Source organism: Emydura macquarii, unplaced genomic scaffold, assembly GCF_026122565.2.
Source record: "Emydura macquarii macquarii isolate MOO-44397 ecotype Brisbane River unplaced genomic scaffold, CSIRO-AGI_Emac_v2 contig_2768, whole genome shotgun sequence".
NCBI lineage: Eukaryota > Metazoa > Chordata > Testudines > Chelidae > Emydura > Emydura macquarii.
Window position 1 is genome coordinate 42,833,733 of NW_027132905.1, and position 27,019 is coordinate 42,860,751.

The 27,019-nt window shown below is 45.2% G+C and overlaps 1 protein-coding gene across 1 annotated transcript in view; it reads left to right on the plus strand.

Moving 5' to 3' along the window:
- C1QTNF12 (C1q and TNF related 12) overlaps window positions 1-27,019 on the plus strand; it is a 35,293-nt gene continuing 8,274 nt past the window's right edge. Inside the window, exons 1-6 of the mRNA XM_067566786.1 lie at window positions 1-171; window positions 14,802-14,921; window positions 16,502-16,613; window positions 18,027-18,208; window positions 23,186-23,294; window positions 24,349-24,439. Coding sequence (XP_067422887.1) covers window positions 1-171; window positions 14,802-14,921; window positions 16,502-16,613; window positions 18,027-18,208; window positions 23,186-23,294; window positions 24,349-24,439 — 785 coding nt within the window. The remainder of the gene's footprint in view (window positions 172-14,801; window positions 14,922-16,501; window positions 16,614-18,026; window positions 18,209-23,185; window positions 23,295-24,348; window positions 24,440-27,019) is intronic.

Genomic DNA, 27,019 nt, shown 5'->3' on the forward strand with positions numbered 1-27,019 from the left:
ATGAGGGGCTGGATCTGGCTACTGGTGGCAACTTTACTGTGCCAGCAGCTCTCTCTCTTTAGAGTGATGGCAGCAAAGAAAGAGAGAAAGAAGATGAAAGAGCCCCATCAGTATACGGAGCCCTTCAATGTGACTCTGTCCAACAGTGAAGAACTGCATGGGCATCCCAAGGTATGTATTAAACTAACCCATGTGTAGTAAGTACACTGAATAATTTCTGGATGTTGTGTATGGTTGGATTATTTTTTCATTGATCCAACCAGTCTTTTAACAAATTCCCTTCCTCTTGCTTGAGAGAGGTGTTACAATCTTCTTTCTGTGGCATCATTTCTTTTCTAATTCACGCCCCACGAAATGACTGGAATGCTAGGGATGAAACTGATTTATTACTTTATTACTTGCATTACTAATGTGCCCATCCTGGTAATATCTGATCATTTATTAAAGCACCTGGTTTGCTGGAAGTTTCTTTTAAGTGTACAAATTATCCTCACTCAAACACAACTGTTAACTTCCAAGGGGATATGCCTGTGTAGCCCTGAGTCAATTGGCCATCGTGATATAGTAATGATACTGCAATTTTAGTGAGTCTGTTGCATGCACTCTTTTTGAGTGTGGGATACAGTGCCAGAGCAGGCTTAGATGACATGGCAGTATGAACACCTGAGTATGTCTGAGCCCTGCCTGCACTCTAGTTTCCCTGGTGAAGCTGCACACATTGGGAATCACAGGTCAGAAAAATGTAGTGTAGCTAGACAATCTCTATTAGGAGACATCAAATAGCTGTGTGCATTGTAAGGAAGGATTTAAGGCTGTACTAATAATGCATGAAAACATATGTGTATAGTGGAACCCTTGTGGGAAAGAACAGCATAGACTGTATGTCTAGTACGTTAATGCCTGCTAATCAGCTGTATTACCAGGCATAGCAAGTGAACCAGTCCTGCAGGGTAGGTCCTTTCCAGTAAATGTCAGTGAGAATCATTCCAGTCTGGAGGCTGCAAAAAGTTGCAGGTCAATTGTTCAGGGATCCCAGAAACCCTTTAAGATACAGCCACTGAGAATTCGCATTGAGTGACTGAGGGGTGGAATTAAAAGCAGGTCCTGGGATTAGGAGCAGGACAGAATGAAAGGGAATGCATCAGGGAGAAAGGAGGGAGTAACCTCCTCCATCACACAGTCCCTTTCTCTCTGACACACACAAAAATGTCCCTTGTTTCAAATGTAGATGACCTCTAAAATGTGACTTCTTTGATCATGAGCATTAGGGACAGCAGTCACTATAGCAATGGCGGAACAAACCTGTCAAAAATTGGGGGTTGGGCTGGGAGGGTGAATTAGAACAATCGGGCTGACATTCTAAATATCCCTTTCAAAGCCATTGTGAGAATAATTGGTTAAGGTTGGGCAAGTCTGGGAAACTGTCCTCTATATTAAAAAGCTGGCTGCTGCTCTTAAATGATCATTAGGGGAATATAAGCAGTATTTCTTCCGTTAGCCTTGCGCCGCTTATTGTCGACTTTGTCATTACAGATTGTGAGACTCGCTGTGTTAATTCTTGACAGGCTGGTGCTCCTGCTCTCAGACACTTCTCCCCCTTGCATCTTTAAATGTTTCCTTCACCTTCTGCATGCTGAGCAAATTCATCCCTGGTGTAACTCTGCTGCAGTCCATCCAGGAATGCCTGCTGAGTCATTTATCAGACCATTAGTAGTGTGTGCCTCGATTTCAAACTTAAACAAAATCTAGTCGGAGTTTAAATAGATATAAAAATGTATGCATTATTGCTAGAAGTAGCATAGCTGTTTGGAAGCAGTGGACATATGTAGTAATGTACACTGCTTAGAAGCTGCAGCTTCTCAAGTTGCTCTACTTTACCTTGCTGCTTCCATGGCAAACCTTTGGCTACTATACAGGGTTGGTGGTTCAGTGAAGACAGCATCTCTGTAATAAGGATAGTGCCAAACCAAAATCCCAGATTCAAACACCCCTGACCATCGGGTTGTCGGATATCCAGATCCAAAGTTTGCAACTTGAACTAATCTCATATGGTGAGACCTTATAACGTGAAGAAGGTTCAGTTAGTAGGTAAGGATTGCTTCTAAATATATGCAGATTGTGGCTGAGTGTGTGTTGTATTTACATTTATATAGCACCTTCCAAGCCAAGGAGTTTTAGACAAACTATAAACATACAGCACCACTGAGCTGCAGCCACCTCTGGGGTGGCTATCAACTGCTTTCTAGAACAATGACCACTTTGGTGAAGGACAGCAGGGCAAGCAATTAAGTAAATTGACACAGGACCATGCAGGTACTGAGTTTTAAAGGTCTCATCTGAAAGACCCCAACACAATAAACCGCTTGAACTTTACATATCTTGTCCTGAAGCTGACCCTGTCAGGATTTGAATCTGAGCCCAAGGAGTCTGGGGGTTTTATACCGGATCTGGAGATCACAAACTGCTTTACAAAGTGCACTGTGTGTGCAATGCCATTGAAATAACTATCTCTGCCTCTGAAGTGGAAGGCTCTGCCCAACCAGTGCACAGCTTGCTGCGTGAGGTGTATGATATGTGTGTTAATACAGAGTGTGAATTAGGCAGCTTAGTACAATTACATCTATCTATATGCGTGGGGGAATAAATATCCATTAGCTGAAAATAATGTGATTTTACAGCATGGTTAAATTGCCAAAGCTTTTGTTTAAATCTACCTTTAAAATCTGGTTGCTGCCTGAGTGTTTGATAAGTGAAGAAGTTTGTTTTTCATGGAGAATTTGCAAAAGCATGCTTTTCCATTAGCCCTGGAAATGCAGATCCGAACGCCGCCCATCAGCAGAAAATGTCGAGATGAAGTAACAGGCCCTTGGTTCTTCCTTTCCGTTCAAAGTGATTGACTGTTGAAAGAAAACTGTTTCAATGCACTCTAAAAAATACACCAGATGAGAAAGATGAGTAGCCAGAAATGAGAGGTTTGTAAACTACTTGTAATTCATATCTTATGGTGAATGGTAACTGGCATGGTTCAAAGAGGCAATTGCTCTCCTTAGCTAGTTGTCATGAGGGTGAGATCAAACAGCATGTAAACAAACGACGGGCATGATTTTTCTGTATTGTTTAGAACACTTCTGAAATACCCCCTCTCATATCCTGGATGATAATATCCATACCTCAAGAGGTGGGATGTCAGAAATCAAAGCTTCCAGATCTTACTCATTTCACTTGATTGATTCTTGGAAGCTGCTTTTTCATGAAGACTGAATAAGCCTCTCTGGCCACCACTGGGTTTTGAACGTATTACCTATGAGGTAAAAGGTAAAGGTGACCTGCAAAAGAAAAAAAAAAATCAGGCCGTGTATTTCCTCACTTTGTGCATAAAAAAAGGCCTAAAAGCTTGTTTTTGTTGTTGCTTTTTAAAAATCTGCTGTCTTTCACAATAAAACTTTGGTTCTTGTTTACCCTTGAAGACTCTATGATCAACTGGAGAACTGTAGGATTATGGTATCAGAAGGCTCAAGAAAGTGAAACCTGATTAACAGAGAGAGGAAGTCATTTTTATTCAGGCTGTTTAAAACTCAAGTGTTTGTTTTCATGTGTTTAACTAGAATACCTAGGGGCCCATCTTTGTGGTGAGTCCACACTTTGGCCCTTTAAATTAGGGCCTGGAAAAGCTCCCTTTTAACATACACAATTCTTTTGAGTCATCCAAGGAGACCTCTCACTAAAACTGGGAAGTGAAGCACTTGACGCTCCTGATATTCCTAAATAAATACTATATGTACTTAAAACCACAACCTCTTGGCTAGGTGGGTTGTTCTGTTTGGTGGTTTTAAAAATCTCACTGGGCAATTGCACTAGGTGCAGGGGAGCCTCTTGTGAGTTGTATAATTTCTGCCTGCACTGACCTCCTGAAGAGTAACAGGTTATACGGAAGGCAGACTAGATTATTTTCACACTCTGCGCATGTGAATAATAATGACATTGGGCTGCACGTTATCTGGCAGAGGTTAGTGCTCACTCAGTCATCTTTTTGCCCTCCTTAGCATCCAGCTAAAGCGCTGCTCTGTGTGTCCTGGGAATGCACGAAGCAAGCTGGCTAGGAAAGGAGTAATTTCTAAGAGGGACTTTCAAAGGAGAGTGTTTTACAGATTTGGGCCATGCAGAAGTCACATTCTGCTCTTTGCTGGGATGCAGCCACTTCTGGGGGTTGAACACCTCCATTGTTCAGCTGCCACAGTCTAGAATGAAGACAATATTGTGTATCTCACTGAAAGTGTGGGGAGGATTTGAGGTAAGCAGAATTTTACCCTGCTTGGAATTTGTGCCAGAAGTGTCCATGGTATCTTTTAATAGTCATAAAGTGGGCAGGAGGTACCTGGTTTTACATTTCCCCTGAAAGGGTGCTCTTTGAGTGCTGTTCTGGGACACTGGTTCATTTTGGTCTTTCCTTGGCAATCTCCCAATCAGGTCGTGCTTAGGCGTGAATCTGCTTATCTTGTGAGATCTGATAAGATCATGGCTGCAAGCAGAAAGCAAATTATCCTTGCACTTGCTCCGCTTGAAGGATGTTTGGGAAGCTAAGAGTCAGAAAAGGATGGAGGTGGGGGCTAATGGACTTCGTATTCTCCCATCAGCCATAGGAATCGGAACAGGCTGCAGTAAGCTGAAGGGCAACTGTGTTACTCTGCTCAGCTTCCTAGTTGTCTTTGGAGCTTAGTTTGTCCATGGCAATTTAATAGGATTCACATGGACAGTAATTCCAAACAGGCTTCAGGTTTTTGTGTGTAATGGGTCAGTCCCCCACCCTGCCACCAGTAAATTTGTTGGTTTATGAACAACGTAAAAACATGTCTTCGCCAGTCCCGGGGTCGAATGAGAAACATGAAATTCCTTGACCCTTCCTGAGGACACTCTTAACTGATCCAGTTGAAGAAAAGAATCCGAGGGCAGCCTTTGGATGGCAGAACCTACGTCAGGCTTTCATAGCAGCCACCAAAAGCAAATGTAGCAAACAACCTCATGGGGCCACGAGTCGGGGTTGAACTGGGGACTTCCGGTGCTAGATTTTCCAAACTTCATTTTAACCTTTTTGGTTGAAGGTTTGGTTCAGTCCTTGTTTTAGCTGAACCGATTCCCCCATCCCTGAAAAATAACTAGAGCCGGGTCAACCTGGGCCTTATCTCATTTCATTTCTCCCTGAACTACTTCTATGCCACGTTCTGTTTGAATCCTGAGCAAAAACCAACAGTCCTTCCAGTTAGCCAGGCCATCGGTGTGGCACAGAGCGCATACCTCTTCTGATCAGGGGATCTGCATTTTTGCCTAACCTGGGGGATTGTGCACATAATTCAAATTCAGTTCAAGGAGATATTGGAATGACAAGCTCTATAGCTGTAGCCAAAGTGTAACTAAGAGACTGATCTTTAGTTAGAACCCTGTCAGGGTGGGGCTTGGTGTTTGATCCCTGTGTCCGTGTATCACTACTGTCCATGCCTGACCCAATGTTCTGGGAGCTAGGACAGAGGAGAGGGTATGTGCTGTCCATCACCCATTTGAGGTCAACTTAGAAGGGTGTCAGTGGCATAGTCCAGCAAGTAATTCATAGCGATTAAATAATTCAATTTACTTGGTCTTTCTGTCTGCGAGCAACTTGCAAAATTTCCTTGAGCTAATATTATTTATTTCCCAAAGGAAATAAATAATAAAGAAATAAACTCACTTGGGTTTCTATGTATAGTATGGCTCTGCCACTGCTGTCCAATTCTTCCCTTTCTGTAGTGTCTTTCCCAAAGCGTGGTCTGCCTGGAAGTTCAGGGATCCCTTGCCACTTCAACCCAGCTAGCTCAGAGTCCAACTCTGTCACTTTTGCTCACTTACTTATGTAAGTAGGCCTGCTGCCTTCAATGGGATTCCTTGTGGGAGTAAGGGTGACAGGTGCACGTCCTCAAAGTGGATGAAGGCAACCTTCTGAACTACACAACAGTGTTAAAGCAGGGGAGTGAAGAATAAGTCCCCCAAGTAAAAGCAGAGGGCCATTTTAGAGAGGAATTCCAGTTGGGAATTGGCTAGGATACCAGGCTTAACACCTCTGCTCTAGTGAAAATTCCCATGAGATCCTTAAAAGCCACATGTGGTCAGGTCCTTGGTTTTACGTCTCGTTAATAACCAAGAGTGTGTGTAACCATGAGTTATTGGTAGCTGCTATGGGATTTTTCAGGCTAAAAAACAGCGATATGTCATTTTTAACTTGTTCCAAACAAAATACATTAGTAGGGTAGGTCATTTGTTACTAATTATACAACGGGCCTTATTATGCTCTCGTTGATGTAGAAATGGAGTAAGTCCACTAATGTCCAGAGGGTTCACACTGCTATAAAACTGGTGTAATCATTAGCGGGATCAGGCCAAATTTGTGTCTAGTCAAAGATCAGTTAATTTATTAAGAAAGCAGGGATTGTTTTCCTAAACCAAGAATGTTAACTGTAATTCAGTTTATCACACAAGAGTGATACAAACCACAGATGCTGTGGTTCTTCACTGAGCAAAACGCATGACTGCAGTAAATAGGGGGGCAAAGGATTGAAGAATTTTGGCCAGCGTGGTTCCTGGAGAGCGAAAAGTTTATTAACCTGTTCAAAGGTAAAGGGGCACTGCCTTTATACAAACATTCTCCCTCTCCCCCTCCACTCACAACCCTTTTTTTGTGCTACTAAGGATACGTGAAGTTATTAAAAGAGTGGATTTATTTGATGTTATTGGCTTGTCTGCCGTGGAACGTAGTTTGTTTCCTTTTTTCATTTCACTCAGCACAGATGCTGAAATGACACTTGTCGGTCTCATTTTGGTTTCCAGTAGAGTTGCACCCACAAACTGCATTCCAAATGCACTTTTGCTTCCGGGAAGTTCAGATCTTACTCACTTGGCCAGCCCTTCTAGTCCTACATTTTCTATGAATCTGTGATTCAACCTGCAGTGATATCAGCACATCCCCCCCACGATGGGTGAGGTCAGGCCAGAGCTTAAAGAGACCCTGTGTGGGGATAGTGGGCAGCACAGGCTGGCTGGCTGTATTAGGCTGGAGATTGGAAGGTTGGATGGGTCTGTCCCCTGCTCAGCCATCCCAGTTACAGCCCAGTCTGTTTCTTCTCTCCCATGAGGGACACTATGGGGCTTTAGTTCCTTGTCTGTTTCACAATCTGGTTGTCATGCACTAGCAGAAACGCTGTTGTTTGTGGGTTGCAAGGTAAAGGCCTGTTTCAAAATCCACGGAACACTTCAATGGGCTTTTGGATCAGGATCCTCGGACCTGATCCCGGTCCCATCAAAGTCAATGAGAAAACTCACATTTCCTCCCGGGGGGGGGGGGGAGTGGGGGGAAGGGAAGGGGGAGCTTTGGGCCTAGAAACAGCAAACTGTAGTGCAGGACCCATCTTCTGCTGCAGCCTTTGCTTTGCCTGGACTCCGAGGGTGCTCTCAGTTCCGGGCGATACCTGAGTTGGCTGCAAGCTCTCTCTGGCTGCTGGAGCCTGCGTCTGCCAAGAAAAATAAAGAGGCTTGCATGCTTATTCCTGGGATTGCTCATGCATGCCATAGTAATTAAATAATAATACCACAAGGCTGGAACATTCATTTTAACCGTCAATCATCCTTGCGCTGGAGAAATTGGGGAGTGCCGTGGCTGCCTTGCAGAAGGATTTGTAATTTAAGGAAGCTGCTGGAGCGATCGTTTTTTTTACTTCAGGAGGGTTTCTTTGTCGTGTATGTTGCTGGGATGTGCCGTCTGTTTTTGTTTGTTTTTTTTCCCCAGTGGGGTGTCTGCTTTCTGGCTGACTTCCGTTCAGCACATGGAGGGCTGAAGACACTCATCCATCTTCACTGTAAATGGATGGGTCAGCTCAGCACCATCTGGGCTCTAACCAGTTGGCCGCCTGTCTGCTGATTATTTACAGAGGGAGAGGGCTTTGCGCCTGATCTGCAGCCCAAGGAAGTCCATGGGCATCTTTGGATCGGGCCCTTACTCCCTAGCATAGGGCCCAGTGTGTTCTGCTCTCTAAGGATCCAGCCTGTAGGTGACACTGTTGAGTTTCTGCCACGTGAGCCCGTCCTTTGCACAAGAGAACAAATCATTCTGCCTTCCTTTCCTCTGGAATCCAGCCGTTCACTTGCTTTCTTCTGTAGCAGGCTTGAGGGAATGTCCCGCAGAACCTGAGTGAGGCGCTTTTATTAATAGGCCGTTTCCTTCAGCTTCATGAGCTGCACTGCAGACCCACAAATCCCACCAAGTGGGGCAAGAACGGCACCAGCTTCCCTTGGCTGAACTTCAGGCAGACACCCGCCAGCCCTTTCACAGGGAGACTTTAACCTCCAGAAAGTTACTAAATACATAACAGCTGGGCACGACCTAGAGCGAGATATGGGGATGCTGCATCCACTCAGTGTCCGAGATGGGCTTGAACTGAGATCTCAGCTCTTGCACGCCATGAAGTTCAGATACAATCTTTGTCCTTATTCTTAGATGAGGTTGTACCACAAGCTCTGTTCTAAACACCACCCCAAACATTAGGGGAGTTTGGATCTGGCTTTTTGCAGCTTTGGCTCACCCCTGGTTTTATTGGGCCTGATCCAATCCTGAAAGGGCCCAGTACCAGACAAGAATCTGCGATACCCAGCCAAGTCAGTGGGAATTGCGGCTGCTCGTTTGCACAACTGCAGTGTTTTGTTAGTGGTGGTCTCGGAAAGTTAAAATCTAGCAAATACTTGTGCAATTAGAAGTTGGTGAAAAGATTTGCACCAGAAGTTTTCACAGGGCATCTTTGATTTCCTTCCTCCTGTTTTATAAACATTTCAGTCAGTCAATCAGGGAGCAGAAGCAATATCTTGTGACTTGGGTGACCAGCTGGGACTTTCAAAAGGGGCTGTGCAATGTAGGTGCCCAACTCCCTTTGACTTTCAGTGGCATGTTGGTGCCTAAATCCCTTAGGCTCCTTTGAAAATTCCAGCCACAATAGCAAATAGTTGAAGGCGTAGCTGGAATGAACAGTCTGCTAGGACCTGATAGGCTAAAATACAGCGTGCAACTGATCTGCAAGCTGGTTGTAAAAAATCAGAGTCTGCTCAGATATAATTTGCGAACAGAGAAGAGGACTAAATTAATTAAGGCCAAACAAGTTCCTATGAATAGTTAGTCCTGCTCTCATTTCAGAGATGTCTGCTAAACCTGAGTACTTAGGGGAGTGTACCTGGCAACCGTGAAATTCTGACACTAATTACTTAATTACAGTGAAATGCATGAACAATATGGAAAAATGATGCAGGATGCCCACACTTTGGCTTACAACACAGACATCAACTATTTTACAAGTGTCTACCTGGAGGGAAGGTGGGCTGTCGGAATAGAGCAATTCTGTGGGAGTGAATTCTGTCTGTAGACCATGCCCAAACAGAAAATCACCTGCAATCATTTGCTGAGAAGATAGAAACATGGATTTGGTTCCAAGGTTTTCTGAGACACTGCTTCCCCCTTTCTCCCTTTAATTCCACAAAACATTTGTCACGTTGGGATTGATTGCTGTCTGGCAGCTTGTAAATCTTCTATTGACTCATGATGTTGAAATGAAAAGAGTGGTGGTGACATCATCTCTCTAATCAATGGACGGAAGCACCCATGTGCCAGGAGGCCTGGGGGGATAGCTTCCTGGATATGCATCAGGGTTGAAACAACATTCTTAATAACCACAAGATGGGATTCCATCAGACTCAGCTCAACCTGTCATCCTTCTGAAAGAGATGAATTGAGTTCCAGACAGATTTTACCAAATGACAGACAGACAGACAGATCTTACCAAATGTGGTCTTCTCTCAGGGTGGACATAAAGATAGGATTTGCCCTGATGTCTTTAGTCAAAAATTTCTATCCCTTGCTTTCCACTTCTACCGCTGTTGTGCAGTGTGCTGTATTCCAGTTCTCTAATGCCATCCACCTCAGAGGTGGCTGCATTCTTGGCAACCTGTTTCTGGATTCTTCAGGGTTGAAAAACAACCTAAGATGGTTTTATACAGTATAATTAAAAACAATGCACAGGGGTAGTAATCCAGAAAGTGCTTGTTGTTTTAGACAGGGTGGGTGAGGTAATATTTTTTATTGCACTAACATCTGTTGGTGAAAGAGACAGGCTTTCAAGTTCTGCCAAGCTGTTCTTCGGGTTTTAGGCAAGTAAATGAGATGGCGCAGTGAGCATACCTGGATGTTTTGCCAACTTCAAGCTATTTCTTAGGGAGCTATTCCCTATTCTATAGGGAGCAAGAACACTGCCAATATTGAAGCAACCATATCTATTTACCTTGGGTAAAAGCTGGCACGTTTGATCAGTACCATCCCTGCATATAGCATCGTAAATGTACACAATGCTTACCAAACATAGACCGAGCCCTGGTCTCCACTACAAAATTACTTTGGTATAACTACGTCTCTGTGGGGTGTGAATAATCACACCCCTGAGCAATGTAATTATACCGATCTAAGCACCCAGATAGACAGCGCTATATCGACGGGAGAGCTTCTCCCGCCAGTACAGCTACCGCCTCTCGCGGAGATGCAGTTATAGAGCTCTCTCCTGTCAGCTTAGAGCCTCTTCACCAGACGCGCTACAGCGGTGCAGCTGGTCCGATGTACATTTCTAGTGTAGACCTGCCCTAAGAAACATTTCCTGCATGGAAGATTTTAACTTTGAAATATTGACAGACTTCTTTCCTCTCCCCACTGTTCCCGGTTCCCACTTTGCCTCTTTCCCACTCCCCATTATGTTGTCCAATCTGCCTCTAGATGAATTGCTATTTACTTGTTTCAAACTCAAATGGACTTTTAATGGCCTAGGAGTCCTGTCTAACATCTGTTAAATTCACTGCTATATTTTCCTGGCTTCCTTGTCCACACCCCTTTCACCTAGTCGGGAGGGGGAAGCAAAGAGCAAAACCACTCGCTTCTTGGATGAATTCCCAGGATCAACAATAGGCATTTTTTTCAGATTTGGTGCATTCTTTCCAGTATTTCCTCTCTTCAGCTCTTTCATTAACTAATTTAAATTCCAAGGCATGATTCATTAAGCTCTGAGCTGTCAGTTTGCTCTGTTGAAGGCTGAGAATATTGGGGCTTGAGACAGGCTTGTATTTTTCTCCTCCTCGTTGGGATGGAAATTTGCCAGAACGGATCGGGACCTCGATAGTCAGCGTCTAGTTGTTCTTGACGGGGGATTGGATAGCTCAGAAACTTTGTACCAAATTGACCACCAATCAGATGATTATCAACCAACATGTGTGACCATCTGGGTAGCCTTTGAAAGATCAACATGGAAGTCTCGCTCTAGCTCCCAGTAGACAGAGGGGCCAAATTGCAAAACTCTCCATCAGGATGGGCCCCTTTTTCTGAAGAGTCTTAGTCTACAGAGGATCCAGGACTGGAACTGGCAATGGATAAGATCTCTTTTAGCCTCTCAAAGCGATCCCTCCGGTTCATTGCACTGAGAAGCTTGTACTATCACTTCCCATAGTGAATCTTTTCTATGGCTGTACCAAAGGGCCTCATTTTTCATGGCTCCCTAAGGATCCAGCCATCTTTCCTTACAAAACACCGTTGGTTTGGGGGCTTTTTAAGTTATAAAAAGATGATGGACCAGTACAAATAAGGCTCTAGAATCTACCTCTCTGTAGCTTTCCATGGAACCAACCACTACCACCAAAATGTCATTTCCCAGCATAGGAAAGCCGACTGAGGTGCCAACTTGGGGCTCAGAACCATAACACCCGGGACCACCACACTGGGGGCCCTCAGAACTTTTGCATAATAACTCATCCTCATCAGCATGACATTTATGGCTTGTGAGGACAATTTTTAACCCAGGATTAAATGTCAACTGTGGCCTAGAAGGTGGAAACTGTATACACTGCTTTTTAAGAGCTCCCTGCAAACAGCTGCATGGAGGAAGCCATTTGCAGTGCACAACTTGTTCTATTAGTCCTATAAAAACCCAGAAGCTGTGCTACAGATTCTTAAGCACCATCTACTGGCACTTTATCTGTTAAATTATATGCCTATGTATAGACAAAGAGCAACTCCTATAATGCTACTGACCTGTCAGACGTCAATGAATCTTCTAGTGAAAGGAGACTTGTCCAGTAATTCTTTGATTGCTTTTGATTTTTATTGGACTCTCAAAAATGTTGAGTGTGTTCTTGAAAGCCTGCCGCTAGCTTTCTGTCCCAAACAAAGGGGTGTTTTCCCCCCCCCCTTTCCCACTCCAGCCCAGATTAGTAACGGATTTAGGCATTAACACATCCCACTGGGTTTGCTGCCTCCTTTTTGAACCTGCGTTCTAGCACATCCCAGGAAATATATGGCTTGGGCACCTTCTTCTACATGGGATGCCAAAGGATTAGTGTTTCTGGAGAACAGGATGTAGAAACATGAACTCACTTTCCCAACCTGCCTACCTCACAGAAGCCTTCTGAGAATGAATTAGCTAATGGTTGCAAAGCCCTATATAAACGCTAAGGGACTTATTTTCCCCCTTGGCCTCTTGTGATGACATTTGTACCTGTGCATAGTGGCTGCTAAATCAGAGCAGTAGCATTTTGCACCCAGTTCACACTCACTTGGTGCAGGTGTAAATGACGATGATGCAAGGGGGATGGCAGTGGAAGCTCAGACACCAAAGATTATTAACTGCTTGCACACACACGCTATTTGGAATCCAGAAGGCATTCTGCACCATGACAATGTTGTAGTCACATTATAGGCCTGACTATGTCTCTTTAAATTCATCCTTTTTAGCTCTAAAAGAATGCACGTGTGTAATCGGGGTTGCCTTTGGTGTTGGACAGTAGTGGTGATTTCCCTAAAACCCATTTACTTATGAGCACCAGATAAAGCCATAAACATTCAGCTTTGTCACTTGGTACCAAGTACAAATTATTTGCATATTGCTGAAATCTCTGCTGCTCATGGTATCACTGCGACTGCTGCAGCTTCCCAGCCAAACAAGAGGGAGAAAGTGATACAGCTAGCTGGACCGTGGCCCCAGCATGCTCTGTTGTGTTTCCTTGAGTCCAATCCATCGAGGCCATCTCTGACTCTGTGAAATAAAGCAAAACAAATGAACTTGTAAATCCCAGGTGGAAATTGGGGTCAGGTCATTCCAGCATAAATCTATGGGTTTTTATTGGACTCATCTCTGGCTGTTTGACTGGCCTGAGGCCAGATCTAGCCAGTTCTGTTTCTTGTTGGAAAGTTTAGTGAGAAGATCCTGGGACTGCATCAGTAAAAATTCAACTTGAATGCGAAATGTCATTTGCTTTGTAATGTGTGTGTGTGTGTGTGCGCGCATGTGCGCACTTGCATATATATGCCTGTTCCTCTGCGTGCAGGCTTGTGGCTGTGCATATATATGTTTGTGCAGGCATACGTATCACATGCATGTGCATACATCTGTGCAGGCGTGTGCACCAGGCGACACGGCTTTTCTATACGTGCGCATGTGTGCGTGCGCGTGCATACATATGTCTGGGCCATAATTTTAGGATTATATAGGTGCTGGTCATTATGGGCTTGGCAGAAAGTGGTTTTTTTTTTCTCCCAGTGGCTCTGGTGGAGAAGGATGTTGTAGATCCATTTCTATCGCCGACTGGTGGGTGACTTTCGTCAGATCACTTCACCTCTCTCCCCCTCGGTTTCCCCATCAGCCCTACAATAGGGCGAATGACTCTTCCCACCTTTGGAAAGTGTTTGGAGACTCATGGGTGAAGCGCCCTTTATGAATCCAAACTAGCATTGCTATTTTAAATAGCAGGTGGTTCTGGCTTTGGGATTTTAGCTTTTCTGATTTCCAGTGTTTACTTTTAGGCAAATTATGGCCCAGGGAGGTTTTATCCTGCTATCAGAAACTCTATGCGGATTCAACATTGGATGTGCATGAATGTAAAGGGATATTGAGCCACAGCTTGGGGAAAGGAGAGAGTCGTGCAGGTTGGTGCAATGCAGACTGTTCTCCTCACCTCCAGCTCTGCCAAGAAGGTTTGCTCCTGACACTGCTTTTGTGCCAATGGGCCTTCCCTGAGCTGAGGTTGCTTAATGGCAGAGTGGGGATATGGACAGTGGAGACACCCCATCTCCAGAGGTTAAGAGAAAAGCCAGGGTTACAGATTCACTACACTACCTGGTGTCCCCACAAGTGCTAGTTCAGTAAGCTTTGGTGGCCAGAGTTATTTCAGGTGTCCAGTGGAAATGTCTTATTATTTCTATCCCAGAATGATCCAGCCAAGGTCAGCACCCCCTCCTGTTAATCCAGGTTTCCTCAGACTCAGTCCAGCCCTAACCACACTGCCTCTCAACACTTTGCACCTTTTTTTATTTCAACATTTCCTAATGCAGCTTCTGCAAGCTGCAGCCTGCAGGCTCCCCCTCTGTTCTTATGATCTGATCTGGAGCCCTTTTCCCACACTCTCTCTTGACCTCTGCAGCCACCCCCACATCCTTCCACAATGAGAACTGCCCCCACACACCTCAGTTTCAAGTTCTGACTTGCTCTTTATTGGAGACAGGCCTTGAACTTGCCACATTCAGCTCCATCTCTGAACTAAATGTCCCTCAAAGTTCAGGGTGTTTGGATCCAGGGGGTTGCTTCAGGCCCCCTCTTTGCTCATTAGGGCACCTGTTGGATACCAGACAGTAGTGCAGTCTGAGTTTGGGATTCTTGTCAATGGATGAAGAGACACAATGACATCCAAACTTTGTTCTCGTTTCTCTTTAGATTCTAGAATCTCCAGATCCTCGAATCACAGATCCGCGGCGCACCTGGATCTCATTTGTACATCGCCCGGACGATGGCAACAACTCCAAAAGGAAATGCAAAGGGAGAGACAAGAAATTAGTAGGTTACCACTAGATTATGACACCAGCTACCAAATTTCTGTGTCCTGGGCCAAAATTTTTCCTCACACCGCTGTTGTAAAAGGTGCTCTGTGTCTGCCTTCCAATCCCAGAGATGGCTGTATTTTAGTGGTGCTATATGTATTTATAGTTTCTAAAGAGTTTTTGAAAACTAGGACAAAATGTGCTATATAAATGTAAAGTGAGATTTGTGTATGTATGCATGAGTGTGTGTTTGTAGTGTGAGTGTGTATTCTACTACTCAACAAATCTTTTTAAATCACCCAGTTCTTGTGCTGGGACTTTCCCATTAGCTGACAGGTATTAAGGGTCCATCACAAAATATTTTAGCCTCTGTAGGTGCAAGATATAACAGTATAGTCTAGTGGATCGTGCACTGGAGCGGCAGTCAGGAGACCTGGGTTCTATTCCTCGTTTGGTCTTCTGGGGACCTTGGGCAAATCTCCTTACTGCTCTGCTTCAGTTTTCTCAGTGTTTTCAGATCTACTGATGAAAAGAACTAGATAAGAGCTGAGTATTATTATTATTGAAGGTTGCTGTGTTAATCACTTTAGAACCCCAGTCTCACACGGAGACCTACTTCCAGGAGTGTGGAGTAGTTATTTCTCCTTTCTGGGAGCCCCAGCTGACTTCCTCAACAGTCACACCAAACACCCAGCCTTACGTACTTACGCTATCTTTAAGTCATTGAACTATTCTTAGACTTGGTAGGATTTGACTTTTATCAGTAAATGCCGGTAAACATCGATTTCACCATGCACGCTCAAACCGACGAAAACATATTTCCATCGATAATGATCAAAATTTGCAGATAGGCACAGTAAGAAAAATGCCAGTTGAGAACCAGTCCCACCTTAATGGGTCTGAAACATGTTATAGTGCTGGCGTTAGTGGAGCTGGAGCAGGGGCACCAGTTAGGTAGCTTTTAACATTTTCAATCTCAACATCTACTGTCATTAAATAAGTATTGTTGGACCTCCTCCATAATTTCCCACAACCGTGAAAAATTGAAATTGATGAAAATAGAAAAAAATGCTTAAAAATAAACATTGATCTTATTTGTCGAATATATATATAGTTATATATATATATATATATAAAAAATTCTGCCAAGCCTAAATTGGTTTTATTTAACTACGTAATAGGGTGGCTCTGTTTCTGCCCCAGGCAGCCAGCAGGTGGCGCACAGGGAAATTAACAAACCCAGCCGGGACAGGTTGGTGACATTAGTGATGCTGGAAAGTAAAAACAGAAGCAGCAAACCCCAGTTCCCTTCAGCCCCCAAAGACCCAAAGCAAGGGTCTGGCCTTGCAACCTCTTACTCGCATCGTTACTCAGGTGAAGAGTCCCCTGGGATGGCATTCCCTGCTGGGCAAAGAGCCAACACAAACCCAATATGCGCCAGCAGACTGTTAGTTGAACCCGCGCTGAAGAAGTTTTACTCAGGAGACTGACAGATTTGTAATATGCAGCTCTTCGTTTTAAGGGAACCTTTGGTGTGTTGCTGAGAGTCATTGCCTGGATCTGATTTCCATTGTCTTCTTTTGGCTGCTTCTTTAGCGCGGCCTTGTTGGGCCCCCCGGTCCGCCGGGCCCCCAGGGACCTCCAGGAGCACCAGGGGCTGAAGTCACCCAGGAAGTCCTGCTGCAGGAGTTCAAGGAGATACTAAAAGGTAAAGGCACTTGTCTCCTTCTCGCCCATAAACATGGCACCTACAGCGGCAGCTCCTTTCATTAAAGCCTCCATTCAGCTCAGTGCTTAAGCAGGTGCTTAAAATTCAATTGACTTGACTTGACGAAGCCGGCCCAGCTCACGTGTGCAAGGTTGCAGGATCTGGGCTTAAGTTGGTCCACCTTTCCCACTCTTCCCCGTCAATGATAGTGGGGTGAGGAATGGATTAGGGTGGTACCGCTCAGTGTAACAGGATGGAATGAACAGTATTGCCGAAGACAAGGGTTCAGAAATCAGAAGGCTGGTGTAAAAATCATAAGATTGTGGGGGCGGGAAAGATGTTGGACACTTTTTATTCACCTTCTGGATTGGGAAGCTTTAGGATGCAATGGGGTCATGTTTTCAAGTTCCATCTTTGCAACCATGAGGGCTAGAAACATACTTATTTATCAAAACCGAAAGCGGGGATTTTCCCATAATCCCAGGAGGCCAGGAACTGGCGTTTCAGGAACAACCCCAAACATTGCAAGGTTGGCAATAGAATTATGAGCGCTGGCCACGTAGAGCTAAGCCAAGGACATTTTTAGGCAGAGCAATAGCAATAAAGTCCCAGAGTGAGAACTTTGAGACTGAAACGGTCTGTTCCAAGGGGAATGGTGGTAGTTCCTTCAATTGGGTCATTTAAATTAGGACTGGAGAAAGCTTTGGTTGATGACATGTGTAGGCAGAGGTGCTGGATGACTTTTTGTAGTAGGGATGCTGAGAACCATTGAACCAAACTGTAAACCTTGTATATAATGGAATCCACTTCAAGCCGGGGCTGTGGCAGCACCCCCAGAACCCCTAGTTCCAGCACCTATGTGTGTAGGGAACAATGTATGGACTAGCGAAAGTAACAGGTCTGTTCATACTGGCTACATTAGGGCTGGAATGTGGCCTCTCGTTATTACTCATTATTTGTATCACAGCAGCACCTCAGAGCCACAGTCATGGAGCAGGGCCCCCTTGTGGTAGATGCAGCACTGCACCAAAAGATGGTCCCTGCCCCAAAGAGCTTACAATGGAAGTATAAGACAGGAAACAACAGATGGTTACAGACAGACGGGTGGGGGAGAACCAGGAAATGAGACCGGCAGTGGTCTCAGCACACCAGCTGCCTAGCCAGTGTCAATTTTTCTGTAGGCATCATGGCAAAGGAGAGTTTTAAAGGAGGATTTGAAGGAGGGACAATGAGATGGCTTTGTGGATATGTTTGAATATCATTGGCTGCCAGCATGAAAATACTTTACAGTAAATAAATATTAAAAAACTATAGTTTTTTTAATTGTGTAAATTAGAAAAATGCTCCCCGGCTGCTGCTGATGGTTCAGTCCAAATCCAAGATGGTCTCCCATGCGATTTCTTTTCTCTTCAGAAACCATTGAACGGCGGGCCTCTCTGGCTATTTCAGCCTACCCCAGCCAACTGCCCCCACTCCTGCTGTCACTGGAGGAGACCTCAGCCTACAAACGGGTGGAGGAAGCGTTCCACTGCAAACTGAAAGGGCAGGTTGTTGTGGACAAGAAGACCCTGGTCGAACTTCAGAACTTCCAGTCCGTGAGTTGATGTCACCGCCTGCACTTGCACTGTCTTTCAGAACAATAATTCTACTGAGCTCTTCTGTGATGCCTTTCGCCCATTGTGGTGATCTGTAGAAAGGGAGAACCCAGCTCTCATCTCAGGCCAGGTTGCCAGGGGGTAGCGTTTGTCTTAATAGTGGTTTATGGTTGGGAAACATGGCATCTTCTTACCCAGCCTGGCTAATTCTACACCCATTTAAATTAATGGGAGTTTTGTCATTCAATCAGAGCAAACACGAGTGGGCACTGCATCTGCTTCCTGAATGCCTAGCTTGATCCTAAAAACTTCACCCCAACGGGACATTCACCTCACACATCCAAACAATTGTCAGTTCGTTCCTGATTGTAGAATCATTTTTACAGCTAATTCTGTTCTATTGTATATGGGTTCTTATACATGCTCATCACTGTAGCCTCAGATCCCCTTCCAGTCGTTGTTATAAGGGCTGGTCTGCACACCGAGTTATTTAAGAATAGCTATTCCAGAATAACCGTTTGAGACTAATTCTATATGTGGACACTCTTATTCCGGAATGGAAGTGCCTTTTTCCAAATCAGTTAATCAGGAATATCTGTTCCACTTTAGATTCACATTTTACCTTATTCTGGAGTAACTTTCATGCATAGGCAAGCCCTAACAGGCAGCAAGGACCCTCCTAGGCCTCCCAGACCCCTGGTGTGAATGTCTGACTCCAGCAGTTACAAAAATCATTGTTTGATGTTGTTTGTTAGATGGGTCACACTTTACTAAGCTCCCATTTATATATGGTTTAGAAAGGATTAATCAATGTTATAAGCACAGTACAGATAGGAGTAGCATGTAGATGGTTACAAGGCCATCGGTAGGAAGGTGGTTATAAGCAACCTGTAGACAATTGATTAACTATTTATTAAAACATCTATTAATCCTTTATAAACTATTTGTAAATGGAACATTAATGTAAAGCGTGCCTGTTAGATGCAAAGGGGTGAGTGAGTGCTAATTATTCTCATTATTACTATTGGGCAGACTTGATGCGGGCACAATGGACATACAACTACATGTTGCCAGTTTTAAGGAGTCATATTCCCAGAGCGCAACCGAGAAAATTTTAAAGCGTCTTAACTGGAGACAAGTAGGGCCGTTGGTTGCCATCAGTTGCTCAGTCAACAGTCAGGTGTGTGTTCATGCTGTTAATTAGCAGCCCCAGAAGTGGCTGCATTTCCATGGCAGCTGCACAAACCCCTGTCTATGAAGGGGTCTATCCAACAGATCTTATTCAGTGGAGTAGTCCCATAGCTAATGGGACTCTGCAGGGCTGCAGGATTAGGGACACAGTTTGCAAACCTGCAGTGGCAAACCTGAGGCAGGGTCAGACAGCTGCCCAGATTATCTGCAGGGTGCTGGCACAAGAGCAAGGCTGTCCTTGAAGCATAGGTAGGGCCAGTGAGAGAGAGGTGGTGCCTCGTTAATTAGGAGTGAGAATGTGTATAAAGACATCTTTGCAATGGATGTGTGGGCTGGGGCTTCCCAAGCCTTGTTATCATCAAGTCTGATTACGCTGGCCCCAGAGCTGACGTGGGAGGGCTGGCAGGTCAGCGGAATCTGTGTGTGCCAATGCTTCATTTCAGCTTCTGGACAAGAAGTGCCTGGTTTTAGATTGTGCTCTAAGGTACTGTTCTTGGTGGCTGTGGACGCTTCTACTGTGACGGAAGCATCATCATTGGGGCAGTCAGGGTAAGAAGAGGGAGCCCCTTGTCACTGATTTCACAGAGTTGAGATCTCAAGGGTTTGACCCTGACCCAATTAAAGTGGGGAGGCAGCAACTCAGCTCCTTAGGGCCTGATCCAAAACCCTTTGAAAGTCATGGAAAGGCTCCGACTGCTTTCACTGGACTTTGGATCAGGACCTAGCGGTTCTAAAGTCTCCAACACTGGAGAGCGGTGCCTCCATTCTCCTAACCTGGGGTGCAATCAAAGGGCATCAAGGCTTTCTTCTCCCTGAGACAGAGACTTGAGACTTCGTAAGTCTCCTCCGTCTGCGCTATAGTTATCCTCCGGTCTCACCATATCCTCCCCCAACACACACACCTGCTGCTGCTCTCATGCTGTCCTCGGTCTTACAGCATCTGAGATGAGCGGGTAGTATTCCTTCCCCTTTCCTCTGAGCATCTACAAGCTCCAAGCACTCCGCTCTCCCAAGACCATTGCCTCCCCTGCATGTTTTGGGTAATAGATTTTGCACAGGGAAGCTTAGATCAGGCACATCTTCTAGTATGCAGTGAAATTCTGGCTTTGTATCTGGTTTGACTGAGGTCCAGGGAACACCACTGGAGTGATGCCAGACTCACCAGGACTAAGATGCTCCTTGTGATGAGACGCTTTTCGTAGGTCAAGGAGGAATCCTGGTATCTCTTATGTTTTGAGGTCAGGCTAAACAAGTTCTGTCCGCTGAATTTTAACACTGGCTAGCGGGTCAGAGGGCTTGCAGGGCTTTGCTGGGACTGCTGCACAGACTAGTTTCTGTGTTCTTATTCTAAGTATCCATCAATTTAATTTTTACAAAGAAAATCTTTCCATCTGGCAGCACCCAGCCCACATCTTAATCCTATGACGCTTGATTCCCTATTCCCACCAGCAAGTAAATTACACAGTGGGTGTGAAGCAGAAGAAAAGAAAACCTGAGCTTGGATTGCAGAGAAGGGCTGGGCACTAACTTGTTATTTACATGCTTTGCGGCTGCTCGTTGAAATGAACCGAGAGCAAGTTGTAAATTTCTCAGGGATTACTCCCCACAGCAATTATGGCAGCTGTGAAATGCGTGGCGCTCATGTCAGGCAGTGAACTCAGCAGGGAGTTGTAATTGGTGTGGGGTTTGCTGGAGCGTAGTGTCCAAGGAGTCCTTTCCCTTCCCAACATTCCACATTGTCTGTTTCCCCTCACAGAGAGTAACAAAGCCGCAGAGGATAAGAAGAAACAGGAATGTTTTAACAGCAGTAATTTACTGGTGCCTGCAATTGCTTTTCACATTCAGTCAGTGGTTTTGGAATTAAGTTGCTTCTTCTGTTAGTTTAATTGCTTTAATGAGAAAGGAAGGGAGAAACTTCCAGGCACGGTTCTACCTACACACACGGGATCTGACTCTCCCCTCCCTTACCCCATTGTAATTCAGGGATAACTCTGTCAAAGACAATGGGGTAATATTAGTATAAAACCAGCCTAAGAGAGAAGAGAATCAGGTCTATCATCTCTGTCTCTCTCTCATTCACAGAAATGGCATTGCAACTGATGAGTTTTCCCAGTATCTGTCGATCCATGTGTCTATGACCTTCAATCCTTAGTAAAGTGCTTTGAGATCTAGGAAATACAAGTGAATCACACTAGATAACTGCTGAGAATTATTTTTATTTCAATCGGTTTTTATTTTCTTTCCATTTAGAGACAATAAGAAGAGAGCACGGGCCCTGTGCGCTCTGCCAGGGATTTAAAATGATCAGCACCAGTGCATGTTTCAATTACCACATGGCACCTCTTTATACAAATAGCAGCATGTCCATATGTCCTGTGCCGCTGTTTCGCCTCAAAGACCAGGCCCAACAGCTGGCAATTCCTGGCTATTTTGGCTGGGAGTGGGAGGATAGTTGAAATCCCTGGGGGGCTTCCTCTGTCGGACAGCTCTTCCTTGTTACATTGAAGGGGATCTAGCTTCAGTGTCTCTGTTGATGGCAACTCAGATTTTCTCTGAGATAGGCCTGTTAGTGTAAAGTCATAAGCACAACTGCCAGGCAATTCAGCTCTGTCAAGAGTCCTTAGTTCTGTGTGTGTGGATGTGTGTACAGATAACCTAGTTGTAGTGTGTGTATTTACATATATAAGCACCAGAACACTCCAGCAGCTGTTCTGCCTGCTAGAATGGTGCTACATAAACCTTGCCGGGACAGTTATGATAGCGCTTGTCCCGACGCGTTTACATTTCACATGTTGCCCTTGTGGGGGAGGCAGAGTCTCTGAGTAATTTGCTTTTTTGGCCCATCAAAGCTTTTCTCTGATTCTCCCTGTCTCCAGCCAAACAAATCTGGAGCAGGCCAAAACTAACAATAAACATGTCGCAGTCAGTTTATTTTAGCTTAAGTCAGATAATCTGCTGTGAGTCTGACTTCAGACCGCTTCCTTGCGCCGGGAGACGCTGTGCTTCGCTCCAGTTTTGCCTGCTATTTTCCTATCGAAGCCAAACTCAGAAGAAAATTAAGCTAAATATAGATTCCGTAAGAGCTAAGCAAGCCTGTGCGGCGCTGCTGGCGTGAGAGAATCAGTCCTGTCTTATCAAAGCCTAGAGCCTTTGGTGGCTGTGTTATTGTCTCCTCTGTGTCTGTGTCACAGAACCAACACACAGGTTTGCACTGCAGAGACCCAGACCCAGGACTGCAGTAGCGCAGGGGTGAGACTGGTCAGGACTGAGATGCCTTGGGAGATCGAGGGAGTCGCAGGACTGGAAGAATAGGGGGTGCTGCAGTTTCAAGACAGCAGTTCTTGGCAGAGTCAGGGGTCCCCAAGAACTGGAAGAGCAGGGGATGACAGCGGGGTGAGGACTGAGATGCATTGCCAAAGCTGGTGTCGAGAAGGGGGGTGGGGGGAAGGTGTAGTACTAGAATAGCAGGCGTGCTGAGAATCAGGGCTAAGGTATATTAACAGAGCTGCGCGGGGGCCACTTGCCCAGTGCCCAGCCAACATACACCTGATACTGAGCGGTTCTGTTCAATCCTCCCATACAGAGGAAGAGCACTGTACACAGTCAGATGTGTTTCTGGGGAAGCCTGACAATCCCTTCCCAACCCTCTCCCCACACTCACACTTACCCGCTCCTCACGCATGCCGTCTTCCTCTCTGCAGTGGATAGAGATAACGATTGTTCTGATTGCTGGGGCTCTCGTTCAAGGTTTGTTGTTTCTTTTTCTTTTTTTTCCCCCCTCAATAGCCTTTGGCCAAAGGAGCTTTCCTCCGGGGATCAGGCTTGAACCTGGCGACTGGGCGGTTCACAGCACCTGTGTCTGGCATCTACCAGCTTTCAGCCAACGTCCACATCGGTGAGTGCTGTTCACTGGAGCCTCTGCCAGTTTAGCCTCCAGGCATGCTGAAGAACTCTGGAACTTCCACTGGCTGTCTCTTGGATGTTGTTCAAGTCTGAAGCATGTGTAATGACCACCCATTGGCGTGAGTCATCAGTACCATACAGTCCTCTACCACTTGAGCTAGCAGAGTGAATCCCTTAGTTGGCAGCAGCAGTAGGATATTATCCTTTAGTGGACCAGCCACTAATGGGGGCATGGCATGCATCTTACCACTGTGGTGTTACAGACAGGCCTCTCTGCAACCATGGGATGGTACGGTCCGATGAAGGGATGGCATTTTATGACTCTCCAGACATTCCATTGCTTTTCCTGCCTCTCTATAGATAACGACACCTCAGACTTTTACGTGGCTTTTGGTCCTGACTAGAGTTGACTGAATTCTTTATAACGACCGGTTTCTCAGTTGCCTTTCCAGAAAGCACAATGTCCACAGACAGCAGATCACGATTTTGATTCGTTTGTTTGCTAGTTGGAATTTGTTGGCAGAGGAGTTTCGCATGGATGTGATTTGCCCCTGGGATTGCTTGGGAGCATTTCTCTGAGATTCGCTGTGTGAATTCGCTCTGTAGGACTTTCTAGGACTGGGCAGCTCTGACTCTTTATCAGCTGTCCTGCTTCTGCCCCAAATGAATCTCATTCTTTAATCAAACAAATCTCCGTCACGGGCCCTACATTCACTTTCCACAGACATTCGTATGAAGGAAACTTTCTGTCCATGAATGGTTGTGGAAAGCTTGGGGTGGGTGTGTGGAAAGGGAGGCAAATGTGGTTAAATTGAAAAAGACATTCAGAACCCACCACAATGTTCACTGATGCTTTTTCCTCCTATTCACCCATCAGTGGTAAAGGGCATTTCAACAAGAAACCAGCATGGTGCTTCTCTAATGGAGCTGTGACAGGCTGCTGGCATCACGACATGCGGCTTAAAGCCTAACGTGGTTGATGAGCTGTCATGTTTGTAGAGGGAGTTTCTTTCTTTCTTTATTTTCATGGTTTGCTTCTTTCCAAGACCACAGTGAGCTGAAGAGCAAAGTGCAGCTCCGAGCCAGAGACAACGTCCGTGTGCTGATCTGCATCGATTCCCTCTGTCATCGATACACGTGAGTCACTGCAGTGCGGTTGTTAACCCGTCCCAATCTGCTCTTTTCTCAGTTACTTTCGGCAAATGCTGCTGATAGCCTCTGTGAATGAGGGACAAATCAGAAACCTACTGGACCAAGCATCTCAAAATGCCATCCTTTCAAATTCAATAAACAGAATGGCTATTACCCCCAGATCTGCTAATGACTAAAGCATTCATCCCTCCTTAGTGCTGTCAGGGTTCAAGCTATGGCAGTGTTGTCTAGTGGTGGAGAGAGGGGACTCTGAATCAGGTTTCTGGAGGTCAAATTCATCCCTAGTGTAATACCACTGCAGTCAGTAGAATCACTGGGTTGAAACCTGGGTTGAATTTAATCTCTGGGTTTTCTCCTGGGGATGCCACTAAGCTGCTGTCTGGCCCTGGCCAAGTCACTCCAACTCCCTGTGCCAAGGGTCCCCATCTATACAGAAAGGAATAACTATCTTTCCCTGCCTCACAGCAACGCTGGAAGCCTTTGCGGGCTAGCTAATGAATTTGAATGCAAGGACTCTGAGCAATGGGGCCAGGATTTTGAAGTCGGTGGGAGTTTTGCCATTGATTGTAATGGGGCCAGGGTTTCTATATTGTTGCTGTGTGAGATGAGACAAAGGAAATTAACCTTCTTCTTAGTCTTAGAGTATGTGGCCTCTCTTTAGAGTTGGGGAGAATCCATCCATGTGGCAATTTTCACTGGAGCTGCCTAACTATTACCTGATCTGCTAATTATAAGATCAAGGCCTTTGCTTTTCATAACTCCCCATATGGGACCTTTACAGGTCCTCAAGAAATTCACCAAAAAACATTTCAGACTTTGATTAAAAAAAGCATGAGATGTTTTTCTTGAATTGGCCCTAATAAAAAGCAGTGACAGGCAATTTAACAGGGAACTTGGGCACAGATAAACTTGGCAGGTGGACACTGTAATATATTTTGTACTCGCCTGGTGTGCAGCAGCCTTTCTGCCCAACCAGATGAGCTCATGGATTTAAAATGTTGCCTTTGTTGCTGTATAGCACTCTCTCTTGGTATGGCTGAGGTGCGTGTTATTAAAGCCACGACATACGGCTCGCTAACTCTCACTTAATCAGGAAGGCAGCACTCCAGCAGTGATCTGGGGCTGTAGAACTTTGCTATGCAAAGCGAGATCACTGCTGATTTTATAATGCCATGGTTGCCCTTCTCTGAAAGCTTTGAATCCAGGGTCATGTAGAAATTCATGAGTATCTCTCGGTTGCGTGTTATAGCCACTCAGAACCTCTTAGCAACAGAACTTGGATCCTCCTGATCCAAACATAGAGTCCCCTACCACGTGAACTAACAGAGAGCTTCTTTTGGTAGTATAAGGGCCGATACACAGTCAAGCAGTATGAAGTCCATACAGTAGAGGAGCTTCCCTTCAGCTTTAAAAAAGTAATTTTCTACCATTTGAGCCACTAGCTGGCAGCTCTAGTAGACTCTTTTCTTCTTCTGTGGACTAGTCACTAAAGAAGTACAAAGATCTATGATCTTCTCGTGTGGGTTATATAAGCACACAGGCATAAACATGCACCAGCCAGTACATTGCTGTTTATTGTGGCAGAGATAGGATTGTGGTATTTTTTGTCAGAACTAAGAATGAATTACTGGGCTGGTGCCTTTTCCCAGTGATCCCCAGCTTTGCTAGTTACAAGAAGGCTTGTTGCCATTCCATAATTGCTGGAATAATGTATGTTCCTCCCTGTGAGAGATCCTTACCAAAAAAAAAAAGATCCATCTGGTTGCCTCTCAAGCAAACTTTTTTTCCTATTGGATTGAGGTGCCCTGCACCAATCAGAAACTTGTGCTCTTCAGCTGAAAAAAGTGGCTTTGATCTTTAAGTCTAATCGCTTGGGGTGAAATTCATCCCTGTGCAGGTCAGCACAATGTCAGTGCACCACTTAAGTCCCATTTTGAGGACTGATCCTCCGCAGAGGGGTACATTTCATAGGAATTAGAGGTGCTCTGGTTCAACTAGAAGCCATGCCCTTGACGCAGGAATCACTGGGTGAGGTTGTCTGGCCTGTGTAACACAGGATGTCAGACAAGATGATCAACATGTGTCCTTCTGGTCTTAAAATCTGTGAATCCTGGGTGATTACCTGACATGAAAGCACATTTCCCTTTTCCCCACCGTGCATAAGGTTGCACAGTTGGAGAGATCCATTCGTTTTCGTCTCTGTCCTCAAGCACTGGACACTCCCGGAGGCAGGATAATGGATTTGATGAACGAATGAGCTGACCTGGTCTGGAAATCCTTGTGAACTAGGCTTTATGAGGGATGAATTCTGGGCCCAAGGATCCCTTGGGGGAAATAGGATCTGTCTTCAAACAGAAACTTGGTCGGACCCTTGAGCTTTTTGTACAATTTCCCAGGAGCTCTCACTGCTTGTCAATGGATGGCACTAGCTACTGTACATATCTAAGTGAATATTCAGAGAGTCTGAGACAAAATGGGCTAGAATTGAATTTGGCCGAGGGTGTGGAGTGGAGAGAATGGTCTGTAAAAGTGTCAGAAAGACACTGTGTTTTGAGGAGGCAGGAA